The sequence below is a fragment of the Amblyomma mixtum genome, chromosome 9 (assembly GCF_055824585.1).
Source record: "Amblyomma mixtum isolate Tamu chromosome 9, ASM5582458v1, whole genome shotgun sequence".
NCBI lineage: Eukaryota > Metazoa > Arthropoda > Arachnida > Ixodida > Ixodidae > Amblyomma > Amblyomma mixtum.
This window is the reverse complement of record NC_143020.1, coordinates 66,497,678-66,525,633: the sequence shown is the minus strand read 5'-3', so window position 1 is coordinate 66,525,633 and position 27,956 is coordinate 66,497,678. Positions and strand designations below refer to the sequence as shown.

General features: G+C 52.8%; 1 protein-coding gene, 1 long non-coding RNA gene and 2 pseudogenes across 3 annotated transcripts; 1 reads left to right on the top strand and 3 right to left on the bottom strand.

Annotated features, from left to right (window-relative positions):
• Nucleotides 1-1,069: 1,069 nt before the first annotated feature.
• LOC149329440 (TNF receptor-associated factor 3-like) lies at nt 1,070-27,222 on the bottom strand (annotated as a pseudogene). Its single transcript, XR_016285568.1, has 2 exons — nt 26,848-27,222; nt 1,070-2,188 (listed from the first exon to the last, which is right to left on the bottom strand). The product of XR_016285568.1 is annotated as a TNF receptor-associated factor 3-like (transcript).
• LOC149329443 (uncharacterized) lies at nt 8,030-9,408 on the bottom strand. Its single transcript, XM_089561200.1, has one exon. The coding sequence runs from the start codon at nt 9,406-9,408 to the stop codon at nt 8,128-8,130; it is 1,281 nt and encodes a 426-aa protein (XP_089417326.1). The 3' UTR covers nt 8,030-8,127.
• On the bottom strand, nt 9,723-12,179 carry LOC149329442 (uncharacterized; annotated as a pseudogene).
• LOC149329441 (uncharacterized) lies at nt 15,493-23,348 on the top strand. The gene is made up of 2 exons (XR_016285569.1): nt 15,493-17,454; nt 19,604-23,348. It is a non-coding gene; the product is annotated as an uncharacterized LOC149329441 (long non-coding RNA).
• Nucleotides 27,223-27,956: the final 734 nt, after the last annotated feature.

The following is a 27,956-nucleotide window of genomic DNA, read 5'->3' as shown; positions in this document are numbered from 1 at the left end:
TACGTTTTAGTGATCATTGTACCCCCCCCCCTCCCTTATGATTGTACCCCCCTATGTAATACCCTCTTCTGGAGGGCCTTTGGGCGTAAATTGAATAAATACATAAATAAATTGTTGCACCCAAGCACCTAGTGTTCGGCGTTCACAAGCTGGCGTCATCTTGGCTTGCCTTCAGTGGTTGCCGAATAATACTTGGGATGTTGTAAGTGAAGAAAAAAAGAGCTAGATTTACTTAGAAAAATGATAAAAACAAGACTTTATTCTTTGTTTTCACCCGTGCGTCGCATCCATGATATGTAAACATGATGATAAACCTTCTGTGTTTAACAAGCAGGAATTCTCAGCTCAAACAAACACAGAAGTATGCTCGAGTAAATGAAAAGGACAAAGTGTAGTTCGCAAATTTAGGCGGCATCACTTCATCACTAACTTTACTTTTAGCCTTGTATTGCGCGTTGTAATTAACTAATTCTTCATATTGTGCTTAATCTGTTGTTTTTGCCCCCTTACTCAATTCCCTTTTAGGCCCCGTAAGGTATTTTAAATAAAGATATTAAACAATACATATCTTTTCAAAATACTTTTTTAAAAGTTGAACTGAAGGCAAATTTAACCTTTCGCACAATATCATATTATGAGAGTGCAAGGACAAGAATGTTACTTTAACTACAAAAGTACCTTTTTATGAAAATACAAAGTAGTATTGCCAGCGCCGGAAACTTTTACTGGCAAACTGTGATGTCGTCCAGACACTTTTCTTCACGGATCTCTAAAACCAGGCTACACTGACATTCACTTTGAAGCTAAGACCATGCAGCTGGTTTTGTTCTCGACGTCACTAGTTTTTATATAGTGGCGAGAACAAAATATTCTTCTTTTAAGCTCAGCTCGCTGGGCATTAAATGCGGCATTTCCAACAGTAGTAAAAAATGTTTACGAAAGCACGAATAGCCAAACAACTAAGTTTTACTAACAACAAAATATGCTTGTCTTTCATTTTGCTTCACCCACACGCGTCGTTTGATTGAATGCAGATTTTATTTACAGTTTCTTTTAACTGAAACGTTGATCACAGGAGGAGCTCCAATTTTACTCGAAGCTGGTCGTCTTCCACGTAAGCGCCGTCGATAAGACCTTGCGTATTAAACGAACTCCCAGTGTAGACGACGCCAACGTTTTCGGATGTTGTTGGCCTTGGGTAGTATATTTGGTCAGGATCAGGTCCGGTGCAAATAATGAGCTCTCCGCTTTCATTTTGGGGGTGCACGATGCTAAACTTCATCTTCTGCTTGAACGGCCATATAACAAAGTCGTCAAAGTCACCCTTGTGCAGTTGTAGCGTCAAATGCAGATTAACGGATCTATCCTCTTTCGTAAACTCAACCCCAGGTAATAGATGGTAACCACGCAGGTATACCCTCTCGCTGTCATACACAGCTTCACCTTTCTCCATTGCAGTCTTCTGAAGTGATTTCACATTTGGTACTAAAAACACGCAGACTGCCAGACCAAGTTTTTGATCCAGCTGAACATTTTTCATCAGGTCTAATGCCTTCTGAATGTGTTCACCTGTTGACGCTTTCACAGTCTCAATTGCAGTTGTCATCTGTGAGAGGTTGTCTCGTGCTTGGCTCGCCACATCAGCCAGTTCCTTCTTGGTTGCCTCCTGAAGTGACTTTATGCTTCCGGAAAGATTAAGTGTATCGATTCTTGTTACCAAAAATTGTTTCAGGCTTTCGTTACACTCGTTGATTTCGCCTTTGAGTTGGCATAAATTTTCACAGAGTCTCTCGAATCCTTCTGCCATATGCACACTCTGGGATTCTTTCAACATGTTGATTGCATGCGACATTTCGTCTAGTAAGTTGCTATGTGCGCTGATGTCACCGGCTATTCGCATCAAATATTCCCTTATTTCATCCACGTGCTTTCCTAATGCATCTCTGGTTCTAGTAGCTAGCACAGTCTCGTCGTCGTAACCGGGCTGCGTTTCGTCTTGAGATCCATGGGGATGTTCTGAGTGGCAAAATCCTGACTTCAGGTGTTCCACCATGCTGCAACGGAGAACGGTGGCTGAGCACTTGAGACAGCGAACAGAGTGATGTCCACATTCCTTTTGGAAATGCTGGGAGATCCCTGAAACGCCAGCCACATACTGGCATCCACTTTGTTCGTTCCAGCACTTCACCTGCAAATGTAAAGCATGCAGCATCTGTATGTAAGTATGTGTGGCTTAATCATCTCTCATTCTCAACAACCTCTTTTATGCTAATAATTGCCGTTCCTCTTAAAATGCACTGTTACCGTTCCAAGAAACACTGCGCTTGAGTAAAGGCTTGTGAGTATCAAGCATGCCCGTTAATTCTATTTTCCTCCTATTGGGCACATTTGTACTATCCATGCTTTGTAATATTGCCAAAAGAGTGACGATCCGTCCACAAAGTGGCATGGGGACTGAGTGCATTCTATACTAGTAGTTCCTCTCTACAACCACATAGATGAGTAATCCAGTCGAGAACTCAAAAACAGAAAAAAGAAAATAGTAGAAATCTCAACCACTGCATGCCCTAAGAAATTTTGCCTATTCCACAGTAAACTTGAATGATTGATAGTGGATGCGGCTGAACAAACACTTGTGCCACAATGGGCAACCGGGACATGTTGCACTAAACAGAGACGGTTATTTAAGAGCACTCATTATGCTCTGAACCCATAAAACCGCTCAGTCATTTAAACATGGGACCGAATTAAGGCAGTTACGGCTCCATTGAGATCGAGGCGAAATAAAATTTCTGTATGAATGGCACTCTCAATGCACGTTAAAGACCTGCGGGTGGCCTGAACATTGTACAAAGCTCTCAACTACAGTGTTTCTCGTGGTAAAAGTACAGATATTGTACGTGAAATGGCACATAACACGAACTTGTTATTAGGCACTGTACCCTCACGCACGTAGCCGTCTGCCAGAAGGCTGTCTAGAATGACATGCGAAGTGTCTAAGCGTGCCAAGCGCAATGTTTCTTTCCTGAATAGCGATTGGTAAAGAAAAAAGTGCCGGCGATTACGTTACTTCCTAATATGAAATTGGAGTGCAGCTCATCAGCTGTTCCAGCTTTTCGATAGATTGAGGCAAAGAATTCGAGCAAGAGATGTATGTACGATTAAAGAACTTTTATTTTTCACACATATTCCTTCTTCAAGTAACACTCCACTAACAGTTCTTGTCATGAAGGAAGCTTTGTTGTTGGAGATCTAGATGGATATATGCTCGACTTGCTGCACCAATGCCTGGTTCTCAAATACGAGGTTTATACAAGTATTTCGCGAGGTTGCTACAGCTGTGGGTGGCGTTACGAGGGAGAGGAACGGGATACTCTCCTGCATAAGTGGTAAGAAACTCTTGTTTGTGTTTATATCTAAATTGCAGTCCCCACCCACCCTGCCACCCTGTCAGGTGGCAGTTGAAGGCTGATCGCGAGTGTTCTCTCACCGTCAGCGCTAACGCATACAGCCCACATCTCTCTGTCATTAACCCACTTACCTATAAGCACGATTCAGGTGTTCACTGACCCGGGGAGCCAGTTATGCGCATACCCTTTCCTTAAAATGATCGGAGTGTAAAATGTTGTACGAACCCCGACGCCCTATGGCTTCAGCGCCGCATTTCTGGCACAACGTTGTCAATGCCAACACATGCTGCGCACATCGGTCACTACCGCCCTGCAGTTTAAAGCACGATTCAGGTGTCCGCTGTTTCAAGAGGGCAGTTATGCGCCTGTAAAACGTTGTCAAAGCCAACGCCAATGAACAATGCTCGCCGACGGCCTATGGATTTAGCGCCGCGTTTCTAGCACAACCGCCAAATAGCTTAATTGAGGTGTTCACTGTTCCAAGAGGGCAGTTATGGCCTTTCCTCTCCTTTCCAAGCTCCCTCTCCATTCGTTTCGCAGCTTAAACAGTGATGTCCACCGCTGGCTTCACCGGAAAACGGCGACGCTGCGAAACGCAGAAAGTGACACACACACACACGCACGCACGCACGCACGCACACACACACACACACACACACACACACACGCACACACGCACACACGCACACACGCACACGCACACACGCGCGCGCACGCACGCACGCACGCACGCATAGCCGCCTCGGTGGCTCAGTGGTTATGATGCTCGGCTGCTGACCCAAAAGACGCGGGTTCGATCCCGGCCGCGGAGGCTGAATTATTTCTTTGGAGGAGAAATTCTAGAGGCCTGTGTACTGTGCGATGTCAGTGCACTTTAAAGAACCCACAGGTGGTCGAAATTTCCGCAGCCCTGCACTACGGCGTCTCTCATAGCCTTAGTCGCTTTGGGACGTTAAACCCCAGAAACTAGCATTGTAATGGGTTTTTCGGGTACAACGCACAAAGCACAGCTCGACACAAAGCACAAAGCACGGAACGGCGTTCACCGACAGGCACTGGTTCCAACGGCACCAAAAGGAAGCGCGCGCTCGCCGAGAGCAGTCCGGCTGCCGCGCGGGCACTTCTTCTTCATCGCAATGGCCCCCGGCGAAGGAGGAGCCATCCTGGCTACTCACGGCTTGGTACACATCACGGGTTCGTGGTAGGGCTTGAGGCGGCTGATGTGAACGGTTTCACGGCCACGGCGGCGGTGGTCAGAGGAGGGTGTCAAAGGTTCCACAACGTAGTTCACGGGGGAACTCTGACAGACAGCACGGTAGGGGCCGTGATATTTGGTGAGGAACTTGGACGACAGGCCAGGAGGACCAGAAGGGACCCAGAGCCAAACAAAGGAGCCGGCGGGTAGGTGGGCAAAGGGTTGACCAGAATCACGCCGTTCTTTCTGACGATGTTGGTCGTCAGACGTGAGGGATCGGGCTAGTTGGCGGCATTCTTCGGCGTACTTGGCGATTTCAGAAGCAGGCGAGCAGTCAGATGCGTCAGGATGGTAGGGGAGAATGGTGTCAATGAAGCAGGTAGGTTCGCGTCCATAAAGGAGGAAAAATGGCGAAAACCCTGTAGTAGACTGGACGGCGGTATTGTAGGCGTACGTCACAAATGGGAGTACGAGGTCCCAGTTAGAGTGGTCGGGAGTGACATACATAGTGAGCATGTCACCGAGCGTCCGATTAAACCTTTCGGTCAGCCCGTTCGTCTGAGGATGGTACGCCGTGCTTGTTCTGTGAACTACGCGACATTCTTGTAGAAGCGCCTGAACAACGTCGGATAAAAACACGCGGCCGCGATCGCTGAGAAGCTCGCGGGGAGCACCGTCGCGAAGAACGAGGTTGCGAAGAATGAAGAAAGCGACTTCTCTGGCTCTAGCCGTCGAAAGAGCGGACGTCTCGACATAGCGCGTAAGATGGTCGACAGCGACGACAATCCAGCGGTGACCAGAAGTAGAAGGCGGCAGAGGCCCATAAAGGTCGATGCCCACACGATCAAACGGACGGGCAGGACAAGGTAAAGGCTGCAATGGCCCGGAAAGGCGCTGCGGTGGTGACCTGCGGCGTTGGCAGTCAAGGCATGAGCGAATATACTTTCGTAGAAAGGTATACATGCCGCGCCAGTAGTACCGGTGCCGAAGGCGCGTGTATGTTTTTAAGAGACCAGCATGGGCGTTCTGGGGTTCGGCATGAAAATATGCGCAGACTTCAGCACGTAAGTGGCGAGGTATGACAAGCAGCCATTTTCGACCATCTGGCATGTAATTGCGGCGATAAAGAAGACCGTCTTGCAAAGTGAAATGGCGGGCTTGACGTCGAAGCGAGCGGGAGGGCGCTGACGTAGTGCGGCCGGAGAGGAGGTGCACGAGAGAGGTTATCCAGGCGTCTTTGCGCTGCTCCAGATGCATGTTTGGAGGGCGTAACGAAGAGAACACGGGGTCAATGCTAGAGATTGTCGCATCGTTGGCAAGTAGCGGTGAGCGGGAGAGGGCATCGGCGTCAGAGTGCTTGCGTCCGGAACGGTAGATGACTCGAATGTCGTACTCCTGAAGTCGCAGTGCCCAACGACCAAGTCGGCCGGATGGATCCTTCAAGGACGACAGCCAGCATAAAGCATGGTGGTCGGTGACTACGTCGAAGGGGCGGCCGTAGAGATATGGTCGAAATTTGGTTATTGCCCACAAAATGGCGAAACATTCTTTTTCGGGCACGGAGTAATTGATCTCGGCTTTAGAAAGTGTGCGGCTGGCATAGGCGACGACATATTCATGAAACCCAGGCTTCCGTTGTGCCAGCACAGCACCAATGCCAATGCCACTAGCATCCGTGTGGATCTCGGTCGGAGCGTCCGGGTCGTAACGGCGAAGTATGGGTGGTGAAGTAAGGAGCCGGCGCATTGTAGCGAAAGCATCATCACATTTGGAGCACCACGACGACAAGGAATTTTGGGCTTGAAGTCGCGTCAAGGGTGAAATGATGGTGGCAAAATTCCGGATGAAGCGGCGAAAATATGAGCATAGACCGATGAAACTCCGCAGTTCTTTGGGCGCGGACGGCTTCGGAAATTCGGCGACCGCACGAAGTTGTGCGGGATCCGGAAGGATGCCGTGTTTAGAGACGACGAAACCGAGGATGGTCAGTTGGCGAGCTCCGAAATGGCACTTTTTCAAATTTAATTGCAGCCCTGCGGTGGTGAGACAAGTGAGCACTTGGCGCAGGCGAGTCAGATGCGTCGAAAAGTCGGCCGAAAACACGACGACGTGGTCAAGGTAGCAGAGGCACGTCTTCCAGCGTAGGCCCCGCAGGACATTGTCCATCATTCTTTCGAATGTGGCAGGGGCATTGCAAAGCCCAAATGGCATGACGCTAAACTCATATAACCCATCAGGCGTGACGAATGCTGTTTTTGCGCGATCATCGTCGGCCATGGGTGTTTGCCAATAACCAGATCTCAGATCGAGTGACGAAAAAAATTCTGCTCCTTGTAGGCAATCGAGGGCGTCATCTATGCACGGCAGAGGATAAACGTCTTTCCGGGTTACAGTGTTCAGCCGTCGATAATCCACGCAAAATCGGATAGAGCCGTCTTTCTTTCGAACGAGAACGACCGGGAAAGACCATGGGCTCTTCGAGGGCTGTATAATCCCGCGCTCCAGCATGTCGCCCACTTGCTCGGTGATGACGCGACGCTCCTGAGCTGACACGCGATATGGTCGCTGGCGCAGAGGAGGATGGGCGCCAGTATCGATGGTATGGGTGACAGCGGAAGCACGGCCGAGTGGAGTTTGGCACGCATCAAAAGACGAACGAAATTCGCACAAAAGGGTGAACAGCTGGTCACAGCACGCCGAATGAAGGTCTCCATCGATAGCACTGTACAGAACATCAGAGGGTGGTCGGTGTGACAGGGGAGCCGGAGTGAGCGAGCGACGGTGTAGGAGCGGCCTGGGCGTCGTCAACGACTTGTAGAAGTTCAGCCGATGCTACGTAACCAATGCATTCACCACGAAGCAGAGTCAAAGGAGTGGGCTGATGATTGCTGATGAGCATGGTTGCGGTGCCAGAAGTCATTGTGAGGACAGCGAAGGGAAGCGGTAGGTTCCTGCGGCGAACGAACAATTCCGAGGGAGTAAAGAGTACAGCTGTGTCGGGTGGGTCGGCTGGAGAGATACAGGACAGGGAGACTACAACGGACGAGGAAGCAGGAAGTTCGACATCATGGGAAAGAAGAAGTTTGTCCGGATACTCAGCGGTTTCGGCAGTGGAGTCGTCGGGTAGGACGGAGAGTGTGACTTCAGCACGGGCGCAGTCGACGACAGCAGAGTGTTCCGACAGAAAGTCCCACCCAAGAATGACGTCATGCGAGCAGGAGGAGAGCACCACAAACTCAATTGCGTAGATGACGTCTTGGATAGCAACTCGTGCAGTGCAAGCGGCGAGCGGCTGAATTTGCTGGGCGTCAGCAGTACGCAGTAAAATACCAGGGAATGGCGTCAGAACTTTCTTGATGCGGCGGCAAAATTTCACGTCTATAACTTATACGGCTGCTCCGGTGTCTATCAAGGCACACGTCGCAACACCGTCTACTACTACATCAACGACATTGGCGGGGGACGTCAGAGGCCTTGTAAAGTTCGCCGAAGGCGCAGCTCTTGCCTCGTGAACTGCGCTCACTAGTTTTCCGCTTCACTGGGGCTGGCGCGGCGGCGCATCGGAGAGATGGAACGGCGCCGCGGAGAATGGGAGCGGTGCGGCGTTGCGGACTGGTTGTCAGTGGTGAACGCAGATGGTGGCGAACTAGGCTGCATGCGGTACCGCTGCGTGTGAGGCCCGTATGCCGAGTGCGTCATGACGTCAGTAGGCGGATAATAAGAGTGATTGCGGCAGTAGCGAGCGACATGTCCGGCAATGCCACAGGCAAAACAAATGGGCCTGTTGTCCCGAGTGCGCCATGGGCGACCGTAGGGGAGGGGGGCCGACGCCATGTGCGGCAACGATGGTGGGAACCCGATACGGGCGGGAACCCGATACGGCCGGACAGGTCGTGGTGCCAAGGGCGGCGGAGCTGCTGTGGCGTCGGAGAAATTGCCCGTAGTATGAGGAGCCGGGCGGGACAGGACGGCGGCGTAGGTAAGCGGAGCAGCCACTGCCTGCTGGGGGACTGGTGGCATGGCATCCGCGATCTGCAGGGCGTCTGCGACCTGTGCCTGGATGGTCTGCTGAAAGGCCGGTGGAAGTGCTGGTGACGGAGCTGGGGGCGCATGCACGAGCGCGAGTTGACGTGCAACTTCTTCACGGATAAACCGCTTCACCTCTTGCATGAACTGGGGTTCTCCAGCGACCATGGCATCCGCAGATAGTACCTCGGCCTGCCGCATAGGGCGACGAGTGAGGACGCGTTGCTTGCGCAGCTCTTCGTAGCTCTGGCACAAGCTGATGACGGAGGCAACGGTGTCCGGCTGCCTGGCAAGAAGCATCTGAAAGGCGTCCTCGTCGATGCCTTTCATAATGTGCTGGATCTTATCGGCTTCAGTCATCTCAGAATTGACGCGCTTGCACAGGTCTACGACGTCTTCCACGTAGCTGGTGAACGTCTCACCTGGCTGCTGCGACCGCTCACGCAAGCGCTGCTCAGCGCGGAGTTTGCGCACGCCAGGACGGCCAAATACCTCGGCAAAGCTCGTTTTGAAAGCCGACGAGGTGGTTATGTCTGCTTCATGGTTGCGGAACCACAAGTTGGCGACGTCAGCAAGGTAGAAAATAACGTTGTTAAGCTTCATGGTATCGTCCCAGCGGTTGTGCGTGCTTACCCGCTCGTAGGACGCCAGCCAATCTTCGACATCACTGTCGCCTGTGCCGCTGAAGACAGCTGGGTCTCGCTGCCAAGGCATGCCAGCGCAGATAACAGGTGCTGGCGGAACCGATGACGGCGGCGGGGATGTGTTTCTCGGCATTTGGGTGGTAACGGTGCCGTTTCTCAGCTCCAGGACGGGATCAGAGTCCACCTCCACCACTTGTAATGGGTTTTTCGGGTACAACGCACAAAGCACAGCTCGACACAAAGCACAAAGCGCGGAACGGCGTTCACCGACAGGCATTGGTTCCAACGGCACCAAAAGGAAGCGCGCGCTCGCCGAGAGCAGTCCGGCTCCCGCGCGGGCGCTTCTTCATCACAATATATATATATATATATATATATATATATATTGTAAAGACTGACACAGAGACGCGCTGAGCTGAGCGTCCGCTCGATTGCCTAGCCTTTCTTTTAATCCCAATTCCTCGTCTTCCTCCGCCTGCTTCTTTCATCACGACTTCGTCTTTGCTGTCTCGGCATCACACTCGGCCACGACTGCGGACGCCCTGTTGATTGTAGGCCGCGTCGCACCCAGACCTCGTTGTACCCGCGGCCACTCGTCTCGCCCCGCTTCAGCAGCCGCTCCTTCATGGTCTCGTCCTTCACTTCGACGTAGATCAGGTTGGTGCACTTGCACACCTCAGCCTCGAAGCGGTCACCCTGCTCGGTGTTCCTGGGGTAACCGTCAATCAGGAACCTTTGGCTGTCGCCACGCTCTTCCTCATTGCTCCTTTCAGCAGCTGCAAGACCGTGACCAGTGGGACGAGCTCACCCTTCGTCATGATCTTGTTCATCTCCTTGCCCAGGTCGCTGCCGGACTGCACCTCCGCCCGCTGCAGGTCACCAGAAGAGATGTGCGTGAAGCCGTAGTTGGCCGCTATCTACTCGCATTGGGTACCCTTGCCGCAGCCGGGGCCGCCGAAGACAAACACGACGGGAAGCTTGAGTTCTAGAGGCCCGTCCATTGGCGTCGAAATAGGGGGAGGAGCAGGGGAGCAGGCCTGGCTGGAGGCGGAACTTCCTCAGCCTTCTCATCTGGTTCTTTTCTCCTCCACTTTCTTTTCTTCTTCTTTCTCTTCTTTCTCTTCTTCCTTCTCTTCCTTCTTTTCCTCTTGGCCTTTCTGATCATGAACAGGCCGTCCATATCATCGTCGGCATCCCTGACATAGGCGCCGCGAAGTCGTCCGCTGGTGGATCGGCGTGGAGGGCCGCGGCAGACCAGGACAGTACCCGGACAGTTGCAGGCTCTCGACCGTGTCCCTGCGAGGTCGTCATGCAAGGTGGTGTGTTCGAAGCTGCGTCGACGCATCAAGGGCGACGCCGGTGGTGGACTATCTTCTCGATTCTCATCAAGCTGCCTGCCCTGATGCAGCCTCTCTCTAACGGGAGGGGACGTGGGAGCATCCAATTCTCGTTCGAATTGGAACATTAGGAGGCGCGATACTGATGGCCCGCTGCCGACCCTGGAACCCGGAGAAGGCGGCAGCCGCGAACGGCCTACTGGTAGCCTGCGTCCGGAGCGGGACCCGGAAGTTGCTGGGACACTGGAGGGGTCCGCTTTCCGCTGAGGGCCTCGTAACCCTCGTCGATGCGGTCCTCTTCGCTGAAGTCCACGCTGGAAACAGGCTGGCGCCGGATTTTGTTGTCTGGGAAAATTGGCTCATGAAACTGACGTCCCGGCAGCAGGGGACGCGGTTGTCCTGGAGTGGCCGTCATCAGTTGAGGCGGCAACCCAGGCGACCGCACTCCAGGCGGCATGCTACCCAGGCAATTACTGTTCGGACTTGAGCATCCGATGACGCTGCTGATAGCCACTGAGCCCGGAGCCGCCGTCACCGAGCTGGCGAAGCACCGGTGCCGTGGCGAAGGTGGCGTCATGAACCCAGCACTGCCTGCAGGAGGCGGCTGCGCCGCGGGCTGACCGATGCGGTGTCCATCATGCGTCGATGCCGGAATGTTGGGATGCCTCATCGGTCCATGAGACGGTGCCCGAGACATCAGCGAGGACGGTGGCACTGCTGAGACGGAGCCCGCGCTCCCGATGGAATTGGGAGGAGCGCTGGTTGCATTTTGGCCGGGAACTGCCGACACCTCGGCGAGCGAGGCGGTCATCTGAGAGCGGTGCACCACGGAGGACGCGTATCCGCTCGTCGGCTGCGGTGAGTGCGGTGGCGGACTGACGATTGTGTTGGAGCCGACCCGCGGGAGCTCGGATGCTTCCACCGCGGCAATGGGCGCCTCAGAGCCCAACGCCTGCTGCGGCCACGTGCGGCCCCTGCAGGCCTGAAGAATGCGTACCTTATCTTGATTGCAAAGGGCGATGTCTTCGTCTGGAGCCTGGCGCCGCGCTCTCATCGTCGTGAGTTTGGCGTCGTGCGCAGAGGCCAGGCGTGTAAACGCGGCAAGAAGTGCAGAGGTCCAGGCCGGCCAAGTGGTGTAGCGGCGGCCTTCGTATTGGGGCCAGGCGCGGGCGGCACCGCGGAGATGGTCTTCAGCGACGGCGAGCGTGGTGGCTGGAGACCAGGCGAAACGCCGGGCAGCAGCGTCGACCACTTGAATCCACGCTTCAGCGTCGTCAGAAAATCCACGGTACTCCGGAATTTGTATCGGGGTTACTGGGTATCCAGAGGACAGTGATGCGCGGCCAAGCGCTGCAGTCAAAGAAGCAGATAACTCCCGGATGATGGAGAGGGCTTCGGGAAGAAGGGCCAAGGCCGAATCCGCCGAGGAGGCATGGACGCCGTTCTCGGGCGGAAGAGGGGTTCCAGGCGCCGAGGGAGCCGGCCGTGGGACTGCCCGGCCGCTTCGAAGGAGGAGCGACGGGTCGTGGAGGTCCGGGCCGGGCTCGACGTTGGTCGACTGCGCCATTGTAAAGACTGACACAGAGACGCGCTGAGCTGAGCGTCCGCTCGATTGCCTAGCCTTTGTTTTAATCCCACTTCCTCATCTTCCTCCGCCTGCTTCTTTCATCACGACTTCGTCTTTGCTGTCTCGGCATCACATTATATATATATATATATATATATATATATATATATAGTGCCGCGCGGGCACTTCTTCATCACAATATATATATATATATATATATATATATATATAGCTGTCGATGGAAGGAGAAATGGTGGAGCGAGCGCGGCTTCGGCCACTATCTGTTTTTTTCAGCCAGCGTCCGCTTCGGCGGACGCCGTTGTTGCTGCGACGCGCGTCTTTTCTTTCCTTTCACTCTATTCTCTGATCTTCTAACTCTCCTCTATCTGAACGTGGCAGCGGTGGTGGCTCGGTTTGAGCCAGTTGGCAGGCCCGTGCACTTTCCTTTTCATTCTTCTCTCAGTTGCAACCAATGAGAAATGGGCTCTGACACACACAAGAAGGAAGTCAACAGCCGCCGCAACTGAGGAGCGCAGGGGAATATTTTCGTTACTTTTTTTATTGCGAAAGCAATACTGCTTGCACTTTTCTGCCATTGATGCAGGTTCATCCTTCGCTCCGGCGGAGCTGTGGCGCGCTGCGACGTCGTGATGCACGGTCTCCTTAGGCGCTGCGTGTTGGGGCACGGAATGGAATGAAAGCGCCGAACTTCCACGTTCTCTCTAGACAAACACACTCATGGGCCTCTTCGATTTACCGCGCTCGGGCAGCCCGCTGGCTGTCAGAAAGTTCGCCTCTTAAAGGAAAACGCGTCATGGTCACGTGGGCTGGCTGCCACCGGAACCAGTCAGCCGGCAATCACGGCGGCATGCAATACGCGGATCACGGAGGGCATATGCTCTTCGTAGCCCCGTAGCTTTGCGTTCGGCTGTCTAATAGGCTGCTAGGGATAAAAAAAAAATTGGCTGAAGGCTTAGCTTGGTTAAGCCTGGCTGATTGCGAAAGCAATAACACCTGGCTGCGCTTGGTTCTGCTGGTAGTTTCATTTCTCGAATTCACGCGCAGCAAACTCGAACTCGCCAACTCTTATCTCTTGATCTGCACGTCGCTGAGCCACGATGTCACCGTCTCGAATCACCACAATGCTCTGCTCTTTCTTCTTGGCTGTATACTGCACTCTTCTTCTAGCAAGCCGCTCTTCTTTCTGTTCCGGCGTTTCTTCCGCACGGCGTTTCTTCCGCACGGCGTTTCTTCCGCACGGCGTTTCTTCCGCACGGCGTTTTCTTCTCTTGTGATTATATCGCTCCGCACTACTCAGAGATTCTTTTTCAGCATTAAGAGCGTCCATGAAACTACCCTCGTTTAAACTTGACTCTGAACTTGTAGATGCACCCGCAGTAAACCGGCGTGCTCACCATTCTGCAGCATACGCACGTTGCTTCGCCAACCGTTGTTCCCTTTCTTCGTCTGTTTCTTCGGCACGGCGCCGTCGCTTGGCCGCGGCACACCGTTACAGCCTCGCATTGTACGCATCCTCCGACATAGCACAGCACTGCGAGGAGCACAGCCGCAGGCCAGTTTTATCCAAGTCTAGCGAGCGCCCTCACTCGGCAGCTGCGCCGGGGGGAGGGATGAGCCTCCATCGATGAGACGAGTTGGGCCCCCAGCTCTCCTCTTATCGTGACGTCCCGCGGTCACGTGGTAGCGCGCCGCACCTGCGCCGGAGCGAAGAATGAGCCTCCATCAATGAGACGAGTTGGGCCCCCAGCTCTCCTCTTGTCGGGACGTCACGCGGTCACGTCATAGCGCGCCGCAGCTCCGCCGGAGCGAAGGATGAACCTCCATCGATGGCAGAAAACTGCAAGCAGTATTGCTTTCGCAATAAAACAACCTGCACTTATTGACGGCTGCCGCAGACTGCAGGACAAACAGCCGATCACCTCGCACCAGTATACATTGGCGACGACAATGCGAGCGTGTGCCTTCGGTGCAGAGTGTGCTGTGTAAGCTTCGAGAAATCCTCAAAAACATGCGATGAGCAATCGCAATCTAACGTGTTTTAGTCGGCGCCTCATCGGAGGGAAAAACTACCCGTGCGTTGCTTATCAAACAGCACGCCGTACTTTCAAATTATCGCGTGTTTGTTTTCTACGCTGGTATGACCGCAGATGATCGACCCTGCATGACGCTGCTGTGGTCGTTGCGATTTCTACGCTAGTGAAATGCTTCCTGTAAGCTGTAATCAGAAAAGGATCGGGAAACGTTCCGTTCAACTACAGTCTGTCGGCCACCGGCTTCTGCTGCGGGCAAGGAATGCACGCATAATCTCGACAGAAGCGCATATCGGATTGTTGAATGTTCATCTTGAACAAGCAGGTCTACTGTACAAATTTGGCTGCGTATCGTATCTGTAATGCCCGCTTAACCGCAGAGAACTGGCTCTTATTTCCTTAATGAGACAAACGCTAGGAGATGAATGGCTACGGTGCCTCTCAGATATTTTAAGCAAATGTGGCATAAGGTCCGTGCATCAAGCTGTACAACAGTTGGCGATGTCAGAATCGGCACTCGCCTTGATCGGCTGTTGTAAGTAACTGTGTGACCGCATATATGCCCGCAGAGATGCCTCGAGCAATGTGCTCGTGAGGGCTTTTAATAAAGGATATGTTTCAGTCAAGCGTTTCTCAAATCACATGCGCCTCTGCACTGAGCCGAACGTAATGACGATCATATCGTGCTCAACTATAACACCTCGCAAAACACGTTCAGCACATGCATATATGCGCGCGCGTCTGAGCGTGTGCTCGGAGCTGGAATCTGCGGCTCCTCTCGTGAAAGGCCCCTACCACCATCGCAATATCAGCCGGGCGCACGAAATTAACAGCCGGAATATTATGTGAATCAGAAGTATGCGATCGTAATATGAAGCGAGAATTTGTAGCTCCTTGTAGACTATATAAAAATGGCTACTCGAGCTTCTCGCTACCACACCACCTCTCCGTCGTCTGCTAGTTGCCCGAGCGTTGCCAGCACAAAATCGTCCAAAATCGGCTCAGGCAGCCCGTGGGCAGCCAGAGGCGGATAATCGAAGAGGCCAAGCAGGATTGCTCTCCCTCTCTCTTCTATTCCGCGAAGTCATGCACCACAATTTGAGGCGAAAGCCTTTAATGCCGATACACGGGGCGCTTCAGGCGCGCTCCGCTTAGTCATGTCTGAGTAGTTGTACAAGGCGTCGCTGGAGCGACGTGCTGCGCGCAAACGCCCGCGCCGTGCCGAGGAGACAGATGAAGAAAGAGGAACGCCACCAGGGGGAGCCGAGCGGAGCGGACGCGCTTCACATGGGCGCTGTGAACTTTCGCCTTTATTTTCCCACTTACCCATCATAGCGCCCTAAATTCCTACCTCAGGCTTTCGTGAACACCCAAGGGACCTTTACGAGGACTCCTTTGTCCGTGAGTACGCTGTATTTTGCACAAGCACCTTACGAAGATCTCCGAAGCGGAGTCGCCGCACTAAGCCTAACCCCTCTTGGCGGCGCACGGCGGAGCGCGTTCCACGTTAACGCCGCCTCGGCGCGCGGCGGAGCGGCGTTCCACGTCAACGCTTCATATGGCCGACGCCGCTGCCTTCCCATCCAGCCACAGCGGGTCGTGCTCGCTGTCCACGGCAACGGAGGGAGTCCGCAAACTTGCCGACATGGATACCCAGGACGCCATGCCCGGAGTTTCTACCACCGACACAACGGAGGGGGGCCTACCGCACGGGACGCAACGAGACAGGACTGAAGCCTACCCGAAGGCGACGCCATGGTTCAGGATGATCGACGCCCGCAAAAAACGATTCAAACTTGTAACGGAGGCAGAAGCACACACACCTGCCGAAAGATCACGACCCACACGCCCCATCAAATTACCGAGGCTGCCGCATGATGACTACAAGGTGGTAATACGTCTGCGTGGAGGGGTGACGCTGCATAGCAACTCCGGTAGGTCACTTCTTGCTGCTTTGCAATTCAAGCTCAGCCGCCAATTGACCCACGAGGCCAGAGTCAGGATCAAGCCAGAGCAAAACATCGCTATTCTGAGCACCCCAGATCCGGACCTCACTGAACAGATATGCAACATCCAAGCAATCAATCTAGGAGGAAAGGAATATTCAATGAGCGCTTATGCAGCCTCACCAGATAACTCATATAAAGGAATCATTATCGGCGCCTTACCGATACCTTCAGAAGAGGAATTACTAAACTGCACGGAAACAACTCCCCAACAAATCAACATCATTCAAGCGAGGCCTTTCGGCACCAAGGGGGCATGTCTATATACCTTTGAAGGCAAAGCAGTGCCACGGTTTGTCTACCTCAGCGGCATCGAATACAGGTGCAAACCATTCCGACCAGTGATGCAGGTTTGCGGATGCTGCCTGAAAGTAGGGCACCGTGCTAACATTTGTCCCACTCCGCAGGAGAAAAGATGCTACAATTGCGGAGTACGCAATCCTCCACCAGGACATGTCGATTGCAAAAAGTACTGCATCGTCTGCGACACATCGGACCCCTCCACCATTGACACGAACTGCCCGGCAAGACAGAAGAACTACACCACAAGAGGGAAAAAGACCAGCAAAGCTGATGAACCCGCAATCCGACGTCATCCTTATAAAGACATTGCTGCACAGAGCCAAATGCAGAAGAACCAAAAGCCTGAGCAGAAGCAAAAGAATGCGCAGAAGAACAAGACTGAGCAGGAGCTCGAGACAGAGCATCGGCCCAAATTTAACCAAACCCAAGCCGACCGGCCGGGAGAACTTCAAGGATATAGCAACAGCACAAAACTTCCCACGAAAGGGAATCGGAAAAACGGTCCAAGCAAGGCACTCGCCATCCATCCAAAGAAAGCTTGGAACCAAAGCACAGAACAATGGCCACCCCTCCCACCACTGAGGAAGGAAAACCCAGTGGCCACCACGGGTGCCCAGACACCTTTGGAGCAGACCATGGAGACCGAGACCTCAGAACCGTCGGTCAACCAAGATAGCAAAGACCACACGGAAAAGCGTAGTGTGGACACCGTGAACGCCGGATATAAAACTTCACAACGCGATTTCGCACAACTTCAACCCCTTCGGGTGCCCACTGGTACCGAGACAGACGCCACCGAGCCACGGGCCTGTACCTCGAAAGCCAGTGATTGCGCATCCCACATCCAGGAGACCCAGGAGACGCAGTCACTCCGGAACGCTACACCCGAGAAAGAAGCCGGCTCTGCTAAAAGCGGTGAGTTGTCCGTCCAAGCAGCCTCCACTCCCACCTCTTTTCGAAACCCTGACTCCCCTATTACACCTCAAGAGGCGGTTAAATAGTACATACGTTCCGCTGAATTTCGCTCAGAAATCACTACCATAATAAATACTATAGTTGCTGAACAACTCGGAGCGATGCAGCAACAGCTCATATTAGCCCAGGCACAGTTGATACAGTCCATGGCTGACAGGATAGAAGCTACGATTAACACACGCTTGGAAAAACATGAAGCCGGCATCAACAAGCTTTTCGAACTTGTACCGCATCAGGAATTGCCTCGCAAGCAGCGCGCAGTTGAACCCGCTGCCGGTCCTCATCCACTCTATCCAGACCAGCAACATGGTGCAGAACAATAACACGCGAAAACGTCGGCGGCGACACCAGTCCAACACACCAGCAGAAACAATTATATGGCAATGGAACTGTCGCAGCATACGCCGAAAACAAGCACAACTAGCCGCATATATAGCAAACTCCCCTAATCCCCCCTATGTCATCGCTCTGCAAGAGACGGAAACAAATCGCATTCATATCCGCGGTTATCACACAGCAGCCCTTACACCACGTACGGCAATCCTGACACTCGCATCCATGCCGGTACTAGACCGCACACCGACAAACACGCCCGACTACAAGGCCACTCAATATACCGCGATAGAGCTCAGCTCACCAGGACACACAAATGGCCTCACTATTATTAACATATACAGCAATCCTAAAGATAAAGGCAGAGTTATTCCGGGTATCCTGGGATCCTTCCGTTCCTCAAACCTTCTTGTGGTGGGTGATTTTAATGCACGTCACACGCACTGGGGATACAACTCGGATACCCCCAAAGGTAACCTGATTTCTACCGCAATGGCTGATTACAACCTTAGCGTGATCACAAACCACACCGTACCCACTCGCATTGGCACAAGCGTCACCCGCGACACCACACCCGATCTCACATGGGCCACACCGAACATAATCGTTAAATCTCACACGGTGCTCCAGGATAGCCTTGGAAGTGACCACTTTCCAGTCTCCACTATTATATCTTGTGATTCCAAGATTTTCAACCCTCGTTCGCAGCTTCTCACTGACTGGGATAAATTGCGCTCATATTTGGCAACTGATTCAACAGAACCCCGTACTGTCACTGACTGGACAGACCGTCTGGTGAAGGCCATCCAGGCGAACAGCAAAAGCATTAAAAATACCCCTAAGGCACCGCAGGTTGATCCGCATCTGGCTCATCTATGGGAGGCCCGACAGGGACTTCTCAAGCGTTGGCGTCACCAGCGACACAATCGTAAATTGCGACTCCGCATAGCCGCTCTCACTCGCGAGGCAGAAGAATACGCGAACACGCTAGCCCGCGCAAACTGGGCAACCTTTTGTAACGACCTCAAGGGTACATTAAGCACTAAACGCACGTGGTCCCTCCTACGCGCTCTCTTGGATCCAACAACCACTAAATCTCAGACACAAGTAAACACACAACGTCTAATACAACTAGAGCTCCAAAAGGGCACCGACGTAATTGGCCAACTACGGGACACTTATATACCCACATCTCTTCAGTCGGCAGATCCACCCAATCTACCTCCACCTAACCCAGAACTTGATGCCGACATCACCTTAAACGAAGTCCGCCGAGCACTCTTTAGTATTCGCCGCTCTACGGCGCCGGGGTCGGATGGCATAACGTACAAGCTGTTGTGAACGTGAATTTCTAACACCGGAACGCTCCCAGTGTTGCGCGTTCGGCCGGTGAGCTACAGAGACGCTCCCCAAGGACGGCGTCCAAGCCGGCGTCTCCGAGCCTGCGCGTCGTCATTGTGGAGCGCGTTGTGCGTTCGGGCCGGACAGCTACGGGAACGCTACCCGGGTTGGCGTTCAAGCCTTGCCAGCCAATCAGCCAACAGGACGCTCCTGATTGGATGATAAGGGGCGGGAGTCTGTGGCGACTCTATTTAAGGGCTCCCGTCTCCTGTGTCTGTGTCTTTTTCCGGTTGAGATACATCGTGCCATGTATCGTGCTTCTCGCTACTTGTAAATATGTAAATACATATATTCCTTTTTTTCGCGCTGCTCCTTAACCCCCCGTCTCTTCATTGCTCCGGCTGGTCGGCGACAGTGGACCCGCGTCCCGACGGCAACTGAGAGCCCGCGTCTCAACAACTGGATGGCAGCGGTGGGATCGAAGTCAGCTCTTCGCATCGCCTAGCAACGTTCGCAGTTGCAAGAGCTCCCACGTTGGTGGACCAAATGATCGTGGCTCTGTGAGTGTCCGACCTTTCTTCCCTGAGGTATTTTGCCAGGCTTTTGAATTTAGCGTCAATGCTGGCAGGCTTTCTTTGGCAGTGTTGTGAGTACTGATTGTTGTACGCATTGCTAAGAAGAGATAGGGGATCGGTCGAGTGTCTGAGCGCATCATGGACCTGAAATCTTTGCAAAAGCCGGATCTAATTTTGATCAGCAAAGAATTAGGGGTTGAGCTTGGGAAGGCCATGCGGAAACCGCAAATCATAGAGGCAATAATTTCTTGCGGTGCGGACGATGAAGAGCTTATCGAGACATGGGAATTGATTAAGGAAAGGGAAGCGGCTGAGAAAGAACAGCGCGAGCTAGAACAGAAGCAACGTGATCGAGAGCTTCAGCTTCGAGAGAAGGAGCTCGAGTTAGCACGCCGACAGCAGGAAATTGACCTAAAGAAACTGGACGTGGAGTCGAAGAGAGCCGAAGCCGGCGTCGCTCAGCCACCATTCCCCAGCCCAGGAGGAAGGGAAACAATCAAAATTAAAGATTTCATGCAACCCTTCCAGCTAGGGGAGGACATCGGTATTTTTTTGGTGAACTTTGAAAGGACATGCCAAAAAAACAATCTTGGGAAAAATGGGTGGCCACAGCAACTATTGAGCCTGTTGCCGTGTAAGGTAGCGGACGCGATCGGGAGACTGAGTGCGGAAGAATCGGAGGACTATGAGACCGTGAAGGCAAGCCTCCTAAAGAGGTACCGCCTGTCTGCCGAGGCTTTTCGACAGCGTTTCAGAAACGCCACTAAGTCTAAAGAAGAGTCTTACCTCGAGTTTGGTTACAACTTGAAAACAAACTTAGTGGAGTGGTTAAAGAGCGCAGGCGTTCACGCGGACGCAGGGAAGATCGTGGAATGCATGTGTCTAGAGCAGTTTTATGACACAATTCCGGATCGAATGCGTTGGTGGATTCTCGACAGGGCCGAGGTAAACACTGTTGAGAAGGCTGCTGAACTCGCGGAAGAGTATGCGTCACGCCGCGTGTTGCTTGAAAGTCGTGGTACAAGCAACAGGTACAAGCAACGGTACCCCGCTAGGCATAGAGCAGACGAAACAGGCGCGAAGCCAGTTTTTAAGAATGCCGGAGCAGTAAAAGGGGACGACCGTCCAAAAGGAGAGGCGGACGCTAAAGTCCGAAGTGATAAAAGGGGGCAGCGCTCCCATCTGTGTGTCAGCGACCAGCCTAGGAACCCCGCTTGGTCAGCTGAGGACACAACCGTTGCTCAGGGAAGTAACGGCAGGGAAGGTTTAAACCCAGAAGCAGATGCTGCTTTTAACAGTGAGTCAGTTATCTCTCAGGAAGAGAGTAGTGAGCTCACAGGCCAGCGCAGTGAAGGATTCAAAGGAGACGTTCCTTCGATGCGGCTGGTGAGCAACAGTAGCCAATTATTGGAGGCGCTTTGCTGTAATCAGAGTGACTGTGAGTCACCTGAGTGCGTCGCTGAAACACCAGGCCAGAACGCAACGTTACCCAAAGGGAGTGGTTCAGATAGAGTTGCGGGCCAGGTACTTAGTTTCATGTGGTCGGATAGCAATCCTCAGGAGAGCAGGTTGCTAGACTCAGCGGAAAGTAAAGTGCAGTCGGAACAATTTGAGGTTACGACGTGCCGTGACTCATCGAAAGCGCGAGCCGATAGTTCAAATCCAAATGGGAAAGGTGGCTCGGTGCTGAGTCAAAAAGCAGACGTGAAGGGTGAGGGCACCACGAGAAAGGGAGGTGTGCAAGAAAGAACTGCTAGGGCAGTTTCCGAAAAGCGGCTGCGTGCAAGGAGAGCCAAGCCAAGTGGTAGTCCACAGAGAAAGGACAAAGGACGGGCCAAAAACGTCATAAGGGTGAAGGCACGTCAACATTGTAATCGTGCAAGACTTTCACCACGGCACTCCAGATGTGATAGGCACCGCACGCAGGCCAAACTGACTAGATGGGTTCAAAGAAAGCGAATGCCCCCTGCCCCATTGTGGCGACACTGCAGAAGTTTTTGCACGAGGAGTGAAACGCGCAGTGAGCCACAAAGTAGAGCGCACTGCTACCGCGTGAAAGAATCCTGGGAAAAAAAGGAAAGGAAGGGTGTTCAGGAACTGAGAAAGGAAGGCACCCAGGCATTTTTTTCATATTCGATCATCCTCTCCCTCTCGCATTCAACTTTTTATGTGCTGCTCAGGCGTTGGAGACGCGCGGCCGAGGGCGGAACGAATCATTGTCGTGTGGCGTCTGGAGCTCGCAGGGGTCAGCGCCCACTTAAGAACTTCGGTTTTTGTCGTGTACCGCCTGCTAAAGCTACTGTCGGTCAGCGACCGAGCAGGGCGCGACTGAAGAATAGAAGCGAGTACCTTCCTTGAGTCTAAGCATGGTTTTCAAACGGATTGGATCTCGCATATATACTTCTGTACATTGTCAGTTTGAGGTTTAGTCCTTTCTCACTCTAAAGGAAGCCCTGATGAAGGATTCCCTGTTATACAAAACAGATTATACAAAACAGTTCATAATCCAGTGTGACGAGAGGAACAGAAGAATGGGTGCTGTGCTTTGCCAGACAGATGATAAGGGAATGAACACCCAATTCTTTATGTAAGCAGGAAGCTCACTGCCAGGGAAGAAGCATACAGCGCTTCTGAAAAGGAATGCGCGTGCCTGGCGTGGGCGATAGAAAAACTTGCCTGCTACGTGTCTCGTACGAAGTTCATCGTACAAACTGACCACTGTCCTCTAACCTGGCTAGAACGCATGTCGGGCAAAAATGGTCGCCTCCTGCGCTGGAGCCTTGCTCTGCAGCAATTCAGCTTCGAGGTTCAGTACAAAAAAGGAAAGGCAAACGCCAACGCAGATGGCTTAAGCCGATGCTTCTAAAAAGGGAAAGGAATAGAAGGGATTTGGATGGGCTGTTAATTTTTTTTTTCTACTCGCGAAGAAGTCTGTGATGCGACAGTGCACTCGCGATTGAACCTGTCGCCTGTCAGCGAAATTGTTGGTAAGATGGAAGCCTGGCAGATCACTGGGGAGATGGAAGGGCATTTGCTGGCTGCTGTTGTGTCCGGTCCAGACCACCTCCCTTCCAGACCTGAAGAGACCGGTTGGCGAGCAGATGACGGCCGGCGGACAAAGACTAAGCCCCGACCTCGGCACTTCGCGAAGTGGCTGCGGACCTCTTCCCTTCGTGCACGATTTTCCGGGCGAGGGCGAGCTGTTGTGAACGTGAATTTCTAACACCGGAACGCTCCCAGTGTTGCGCGTTCGGCCGGTGAGCTACAGAGACGCTCCCCAAGGACGGCGTCCAAGCCGGCGTCTCCGAGCCTGCGCGTCGTCATTGTGGAGCGCGTTGTGCGTTCGGGCCGGACAGCTACGGGAACGCTACCCGGGTTGGCGTTCAAGCCTTGCCAGCCAATCAGCCAACAGGACGCTCCTGATTGGATGATAAGGGGCGGGAGTCTGTGGCGACTCTATTTAAGGGCTCCCGTCTCCTGTGTCTGTGTCTTTTTCCTGTTGAGATACATCGTGCCATGTATCGTGCTTCTCGCTACTTGTAAATATGTAAATACATATACCTTTTTTTTCACGCTGCTCCTTAACCCCCCGTCTCTTCATTGCTCCGGCTGGTCGGCGACAGTGGACCCGCGTCCCGACGGCAACTGAGAGCCCGCGTCTCAACAAGGCACTACTCAATCTGGACGATGTCTCTATCCAGGAACTCACGGAGCTCTTTAATAATCACTGGCAAGCTGGGACGCTCCCATCAGCCTGGACCCATGCCAGCATGCGATTTATACCCAAACCGGGCAAAGCCCTCACTCTTGAAAATTTGCGCCCCATCTCCTTCACGAGCTGTGTCGGCAAGCTCTTCGAGCATGTCATTCTCAATCGCCTGCAACCATTCCTAGAAACAACAGGCTTTCTCTCAAACGTTCAATTCGGCTTCCGCCCAAACATCTCGGCGCAAGACGTACTTCTCGCGCTTAAAGACTCCCTGTTTTGCACTAAGCGTCGTACAGCCTCTACGCGAGCCATACTGGCCCTGGATATCCATAAAGCTTTCGACACAGTGAGCCATGATCATATCCTGACGACATTAGCCACCACGGGGTGTGGCACCCGCATATGGCAATATATTCGGGCCTTCCTTCAGGGGCGTACGGCAGACCTCCACCTTGGGGATATTGCCTCCCAGCCTTTCCCCCTGCCTAACCGGGGAACCCCACAAGGGGCGGTTTTATCACCTTTACTCTTTAACATTGCCCTAGCGCCACTGGCAAAGGCCCTTGCTGCTGTCCCAGGGCTCCACACAGCCATATACGCAGATGATATAACCCTCTGGACAACGGGAGAATCCCTTGGAACAGCTCAGGATATCCTGCAATCTGCCATAGACATCACCACCACTCATTTAGCAAACACAAGCCTCCGTTGCTCTCCAAATAAATCGGAACTCCTGCAGCTGAAACCCCTCCCCAGTCACCCCCCGATTGAACTGCACATGTACGGGAATTAAGTGCCCATTGTGCCTCAGGTGAAGATTCTCGGCCTTCTAATTAACAACACACTCGATGCAACCGCCACCCTTCAGCTCTTGCAGAGACAGACCAAACAGGTCGCTGCACTTATCAGGCGGGTGGCAGCACGCAATCATGGGCTGTCTGAACGCGAGACCCTCATTATGACAAATGCACTAATCATTAGCCGCATTACATACCACCTTCCATACCACATACTCACTCAGCGGCAAAGACAACAGGCAGACATCCTAATACGCACGGCTGTCACCTCTGCCTTACGTCTTCCAGGGACGGTTAGCACGAAACGTCTCCTGGCCACTGGTACCCACAATACAGTGATCGAATTAATAGAGGCTCAACGCACCAACCAATTAGTCCGCCTGAGTCGCACGTAAACAGGACAATGCCTACTGCGACAGCTACGTCTCAATCCACCAATTCCCACCCCAACAAGTACTACACCTTACATGATTTCTCTGCGCACGCAGGATCACATATATCAGAAGCCCCTACCGCGCAATATGAGTGCTAGTCTCCATCACGGTAGGCGGCAGGCCCGAGCGAGCTATTACACCAAAACATACAGCAACCGCTCCGATAACCTTTATGTCGACGCGGCACAAAATTCTAAACCAGGACATTTCACGGCCGTCGCAGCCTATGAAGACGGCACAGTGGGGGCCGCCGCCACTATTCGAACTAATTCGCCTGCAGAGGCGGAAGGAGCCGCCATTGCACTTGCACTGGCCCACTCCATCATTGACAAAAACATAACAAATTTGCACAGATTCACAGGCCGCGTACCGCCACTACCTAAAGGGCGTGGCGACTCCGGCAACACACCGTATTCTTACCACGGCCACCTCTCTCGACCGAACGGTTACTCTGTCGTGGGTCCCTGGGCATGCCTCGATCCCCGGTAATGAGCGCGTTCATGCGCTGGCCCGAGAACTCTCCTCCCGGACCCCGGAGGATCAGGCACCCAACCCTGCGCAAGAAGCCCCTTCGGTCCTCTCTACATATCACCAAATTACCACATTTTACAAATTCAGCTGCATGACACTGCCACCACCCCACAGTACCTTGTCGCCCTTATCCAGCGCCACATGGCGGCAATTGCAGACAGGCTGCTTTATTTCACCCCACCGCCTCTCATGAAAGCATGAGCATGAAAGCATGATTGTAACACCTGTGGCGTGTCCAAATCCACACTTTTCCATTACCTTTGGGAATGTCCTTCCCCAAAGGCAGTATCCCCCATCCCCAATCCCACCCATTCTTCCTGGGAGGCTGCTTTACGGACCGCTCAACCCGCCGGCCAAAAATGGCTAGTGGATCGGGCTTTACGTGAAGCACTAGCCCGTGGACTTCTGGACCAGTAGGGGACCACCCTGGAAGATTTTTTTTTGTGTGTGTAATAAAGTTGTTTCCATCCATCCATCCTTTAATGCCACATATTGTCGTTAGCAGCCGCGTCGGCAGCCGTGTCGGCAGCCGTGTCCGCGTTTTGACGGTTGTCCACTGAGATATGCGAGACAGCTACTGCGTGATTTCCTTTCCTCAAATGCAATTTTCAGTTTCCCCATTACGGCCCCTCTTTCTGTTTCTTCTTTCACTCCCACTTCCTCCCTTCCTGTACGGTGCGTTTCGGGTGTCCACCGAGATGACAGAGAATGGCTGCGCCATTTCCTATCCTAAAAAAGCGTTGCGTTCAAAGGGCAAGGCATCGCGTCAGACGGGGAGTGGTGTTCCGTGGACTCTCTGGCAGCGCTACAACACGCTGTCGCGTTCCACTCCTAAAGGCGAAGCTTAAGCTTCATTAATTAGCAGTCAATTAATCTTTAGTCATTAATCAGTAATTAGCCGCTAATTAGTAATTTGTTATTACTTCGTCATCAATTATGTGTGACGTCATCCATTGGTGATGTCACCAGTGCCACAGAGGCAGTCAAAGTGGTGCCGAAAACGCTTTCGCCTCTACGCACTTTAGAGGGTCAAAGTGCCCCCTGAATTTTTCACGTTTATGACTGGACACGGCCACACTTCGACACAAACGCTCGACAGATGGCTGGGGGTGGCACCCCGAAGCAGCACAGGTAATCGCCCAATATTGGACACGTATTGGTTAAGGCTGGTCCTACAAAAGACCAGCCTTTGGATAGTTCCACCAGAGGAACAATTAACTGATGGTCCATAATGAATGGTTGGTTTAGTGGTTTATTGGGGTTTAACGTCCCAAAGTGACTGAGGCTATGAGAGACGCCGTAGTGGAGGGCTCCGGAAATTTCGACCACCTGGGGTTCTTTAACGTGCACTGAAATCGCACAGCACACGGGCCTCTAGAATATCGCCTTCAAGAAATTCAACCACCGCGGAGGGATCGAACCCGCGTCTTTCGGGTCAGCAGCCGAGCGCCGTAACCACTGAGCCACCGCGGCGGGGCCATAATGAATGGTTGACACGAACTATTTCCAATATTCGTCCTATTACCTGTGCTGATTGTACCGCTCCACGATAACCTTCACCCAAATGCAAGTCGCTCACACAGCTATAACTGCTTCATTCCGTTCCAGCTTACCTCTCTTCTGAGGAGGTCGCCGACGGGGAATTCTCTCCACTCGACGTCCTCGTCCTGGCACTCGTAGCCGTCCAGGGGACACGCAGGCAAGTCATCCTGCGCGCACGGCTTGTAGCAAGACTCGCACAGCACGTGCATTCACGGAAGGAAGGCGGTCATCTTGGGCACCAATCCGCAGGCGCTGCATATTCTGTTCGGTGGAAGCGGCTTGACGAAGCGCAGTGGCTTCCAGTCCAGTTCAGCTGAGAACCCGACCAGGGTGTATTGCGTACTTGAGGGAGGCATTGAGTGTGTCTAATGCTCGCTGCAAGAAAACGTGATGGAAAGGCACTGCAAAGCCGATGTAAGTACTGCAGTGGTGGCGAAGGCTGGGCCCGAGAATGGTTTAGCGCGACTGCAGCACCGCCAGAATCTGGGGAGCAAAACACTCATATAAATAAATATAAAAGTACAAATTAAACTGCTATACAACAACAAAAATAAATAAATATTTTCATGCCAGCTTTTATAAAATAGGTAAATAATTTTAGCAAAACTTTTTGCCGAAATTTCTAACTTTTTACAGCGTTCTAGTTGCGCCCCCTGTTTGTGTGGTGCATTCGCAGGGCGACTTTGCAGGCCTTGTTTCGGTTGGCGGCCATTGGCAGGAGCTTAAGAAGCGATTCTTTCTTGCCACCTGTATGCAGCGGCGCGTCTGAGAAAGCGTATAAATTAAGCTCGCCGGCCTCGAAATGGCCGGATCCGTTCTCGCTTCGGCGAGCGCGGCTTCGGCCGCTTATCTGTTTTTTGAGCAGCGTCCGCTCCGGCGGACGCAGTTGTTGCTGCGACGCGCGTCTTTTTCTTTCCTTTCTCTCTTTCCTCTGATGTTCTAACTCTCCTCTGTCTGCACGTGGCAGCGGTGGTGGCTCGGCTGGAGCCAGTAGGCAGGCCCGTGAAATTTCCTTTTCATCCTTCTCTCAGTCACAACAACAACAACAACAATGGCCGGGAGGTGGTGATGTGGTGGTGGTTAAAAACTTTAATCAAAGAGAGCTTGAGGGTTAAAAAAATAAATAAATAACCCTGCTGCATGGTCGGTATCCTTAGTCCGGGACACCGCATGACGAGGC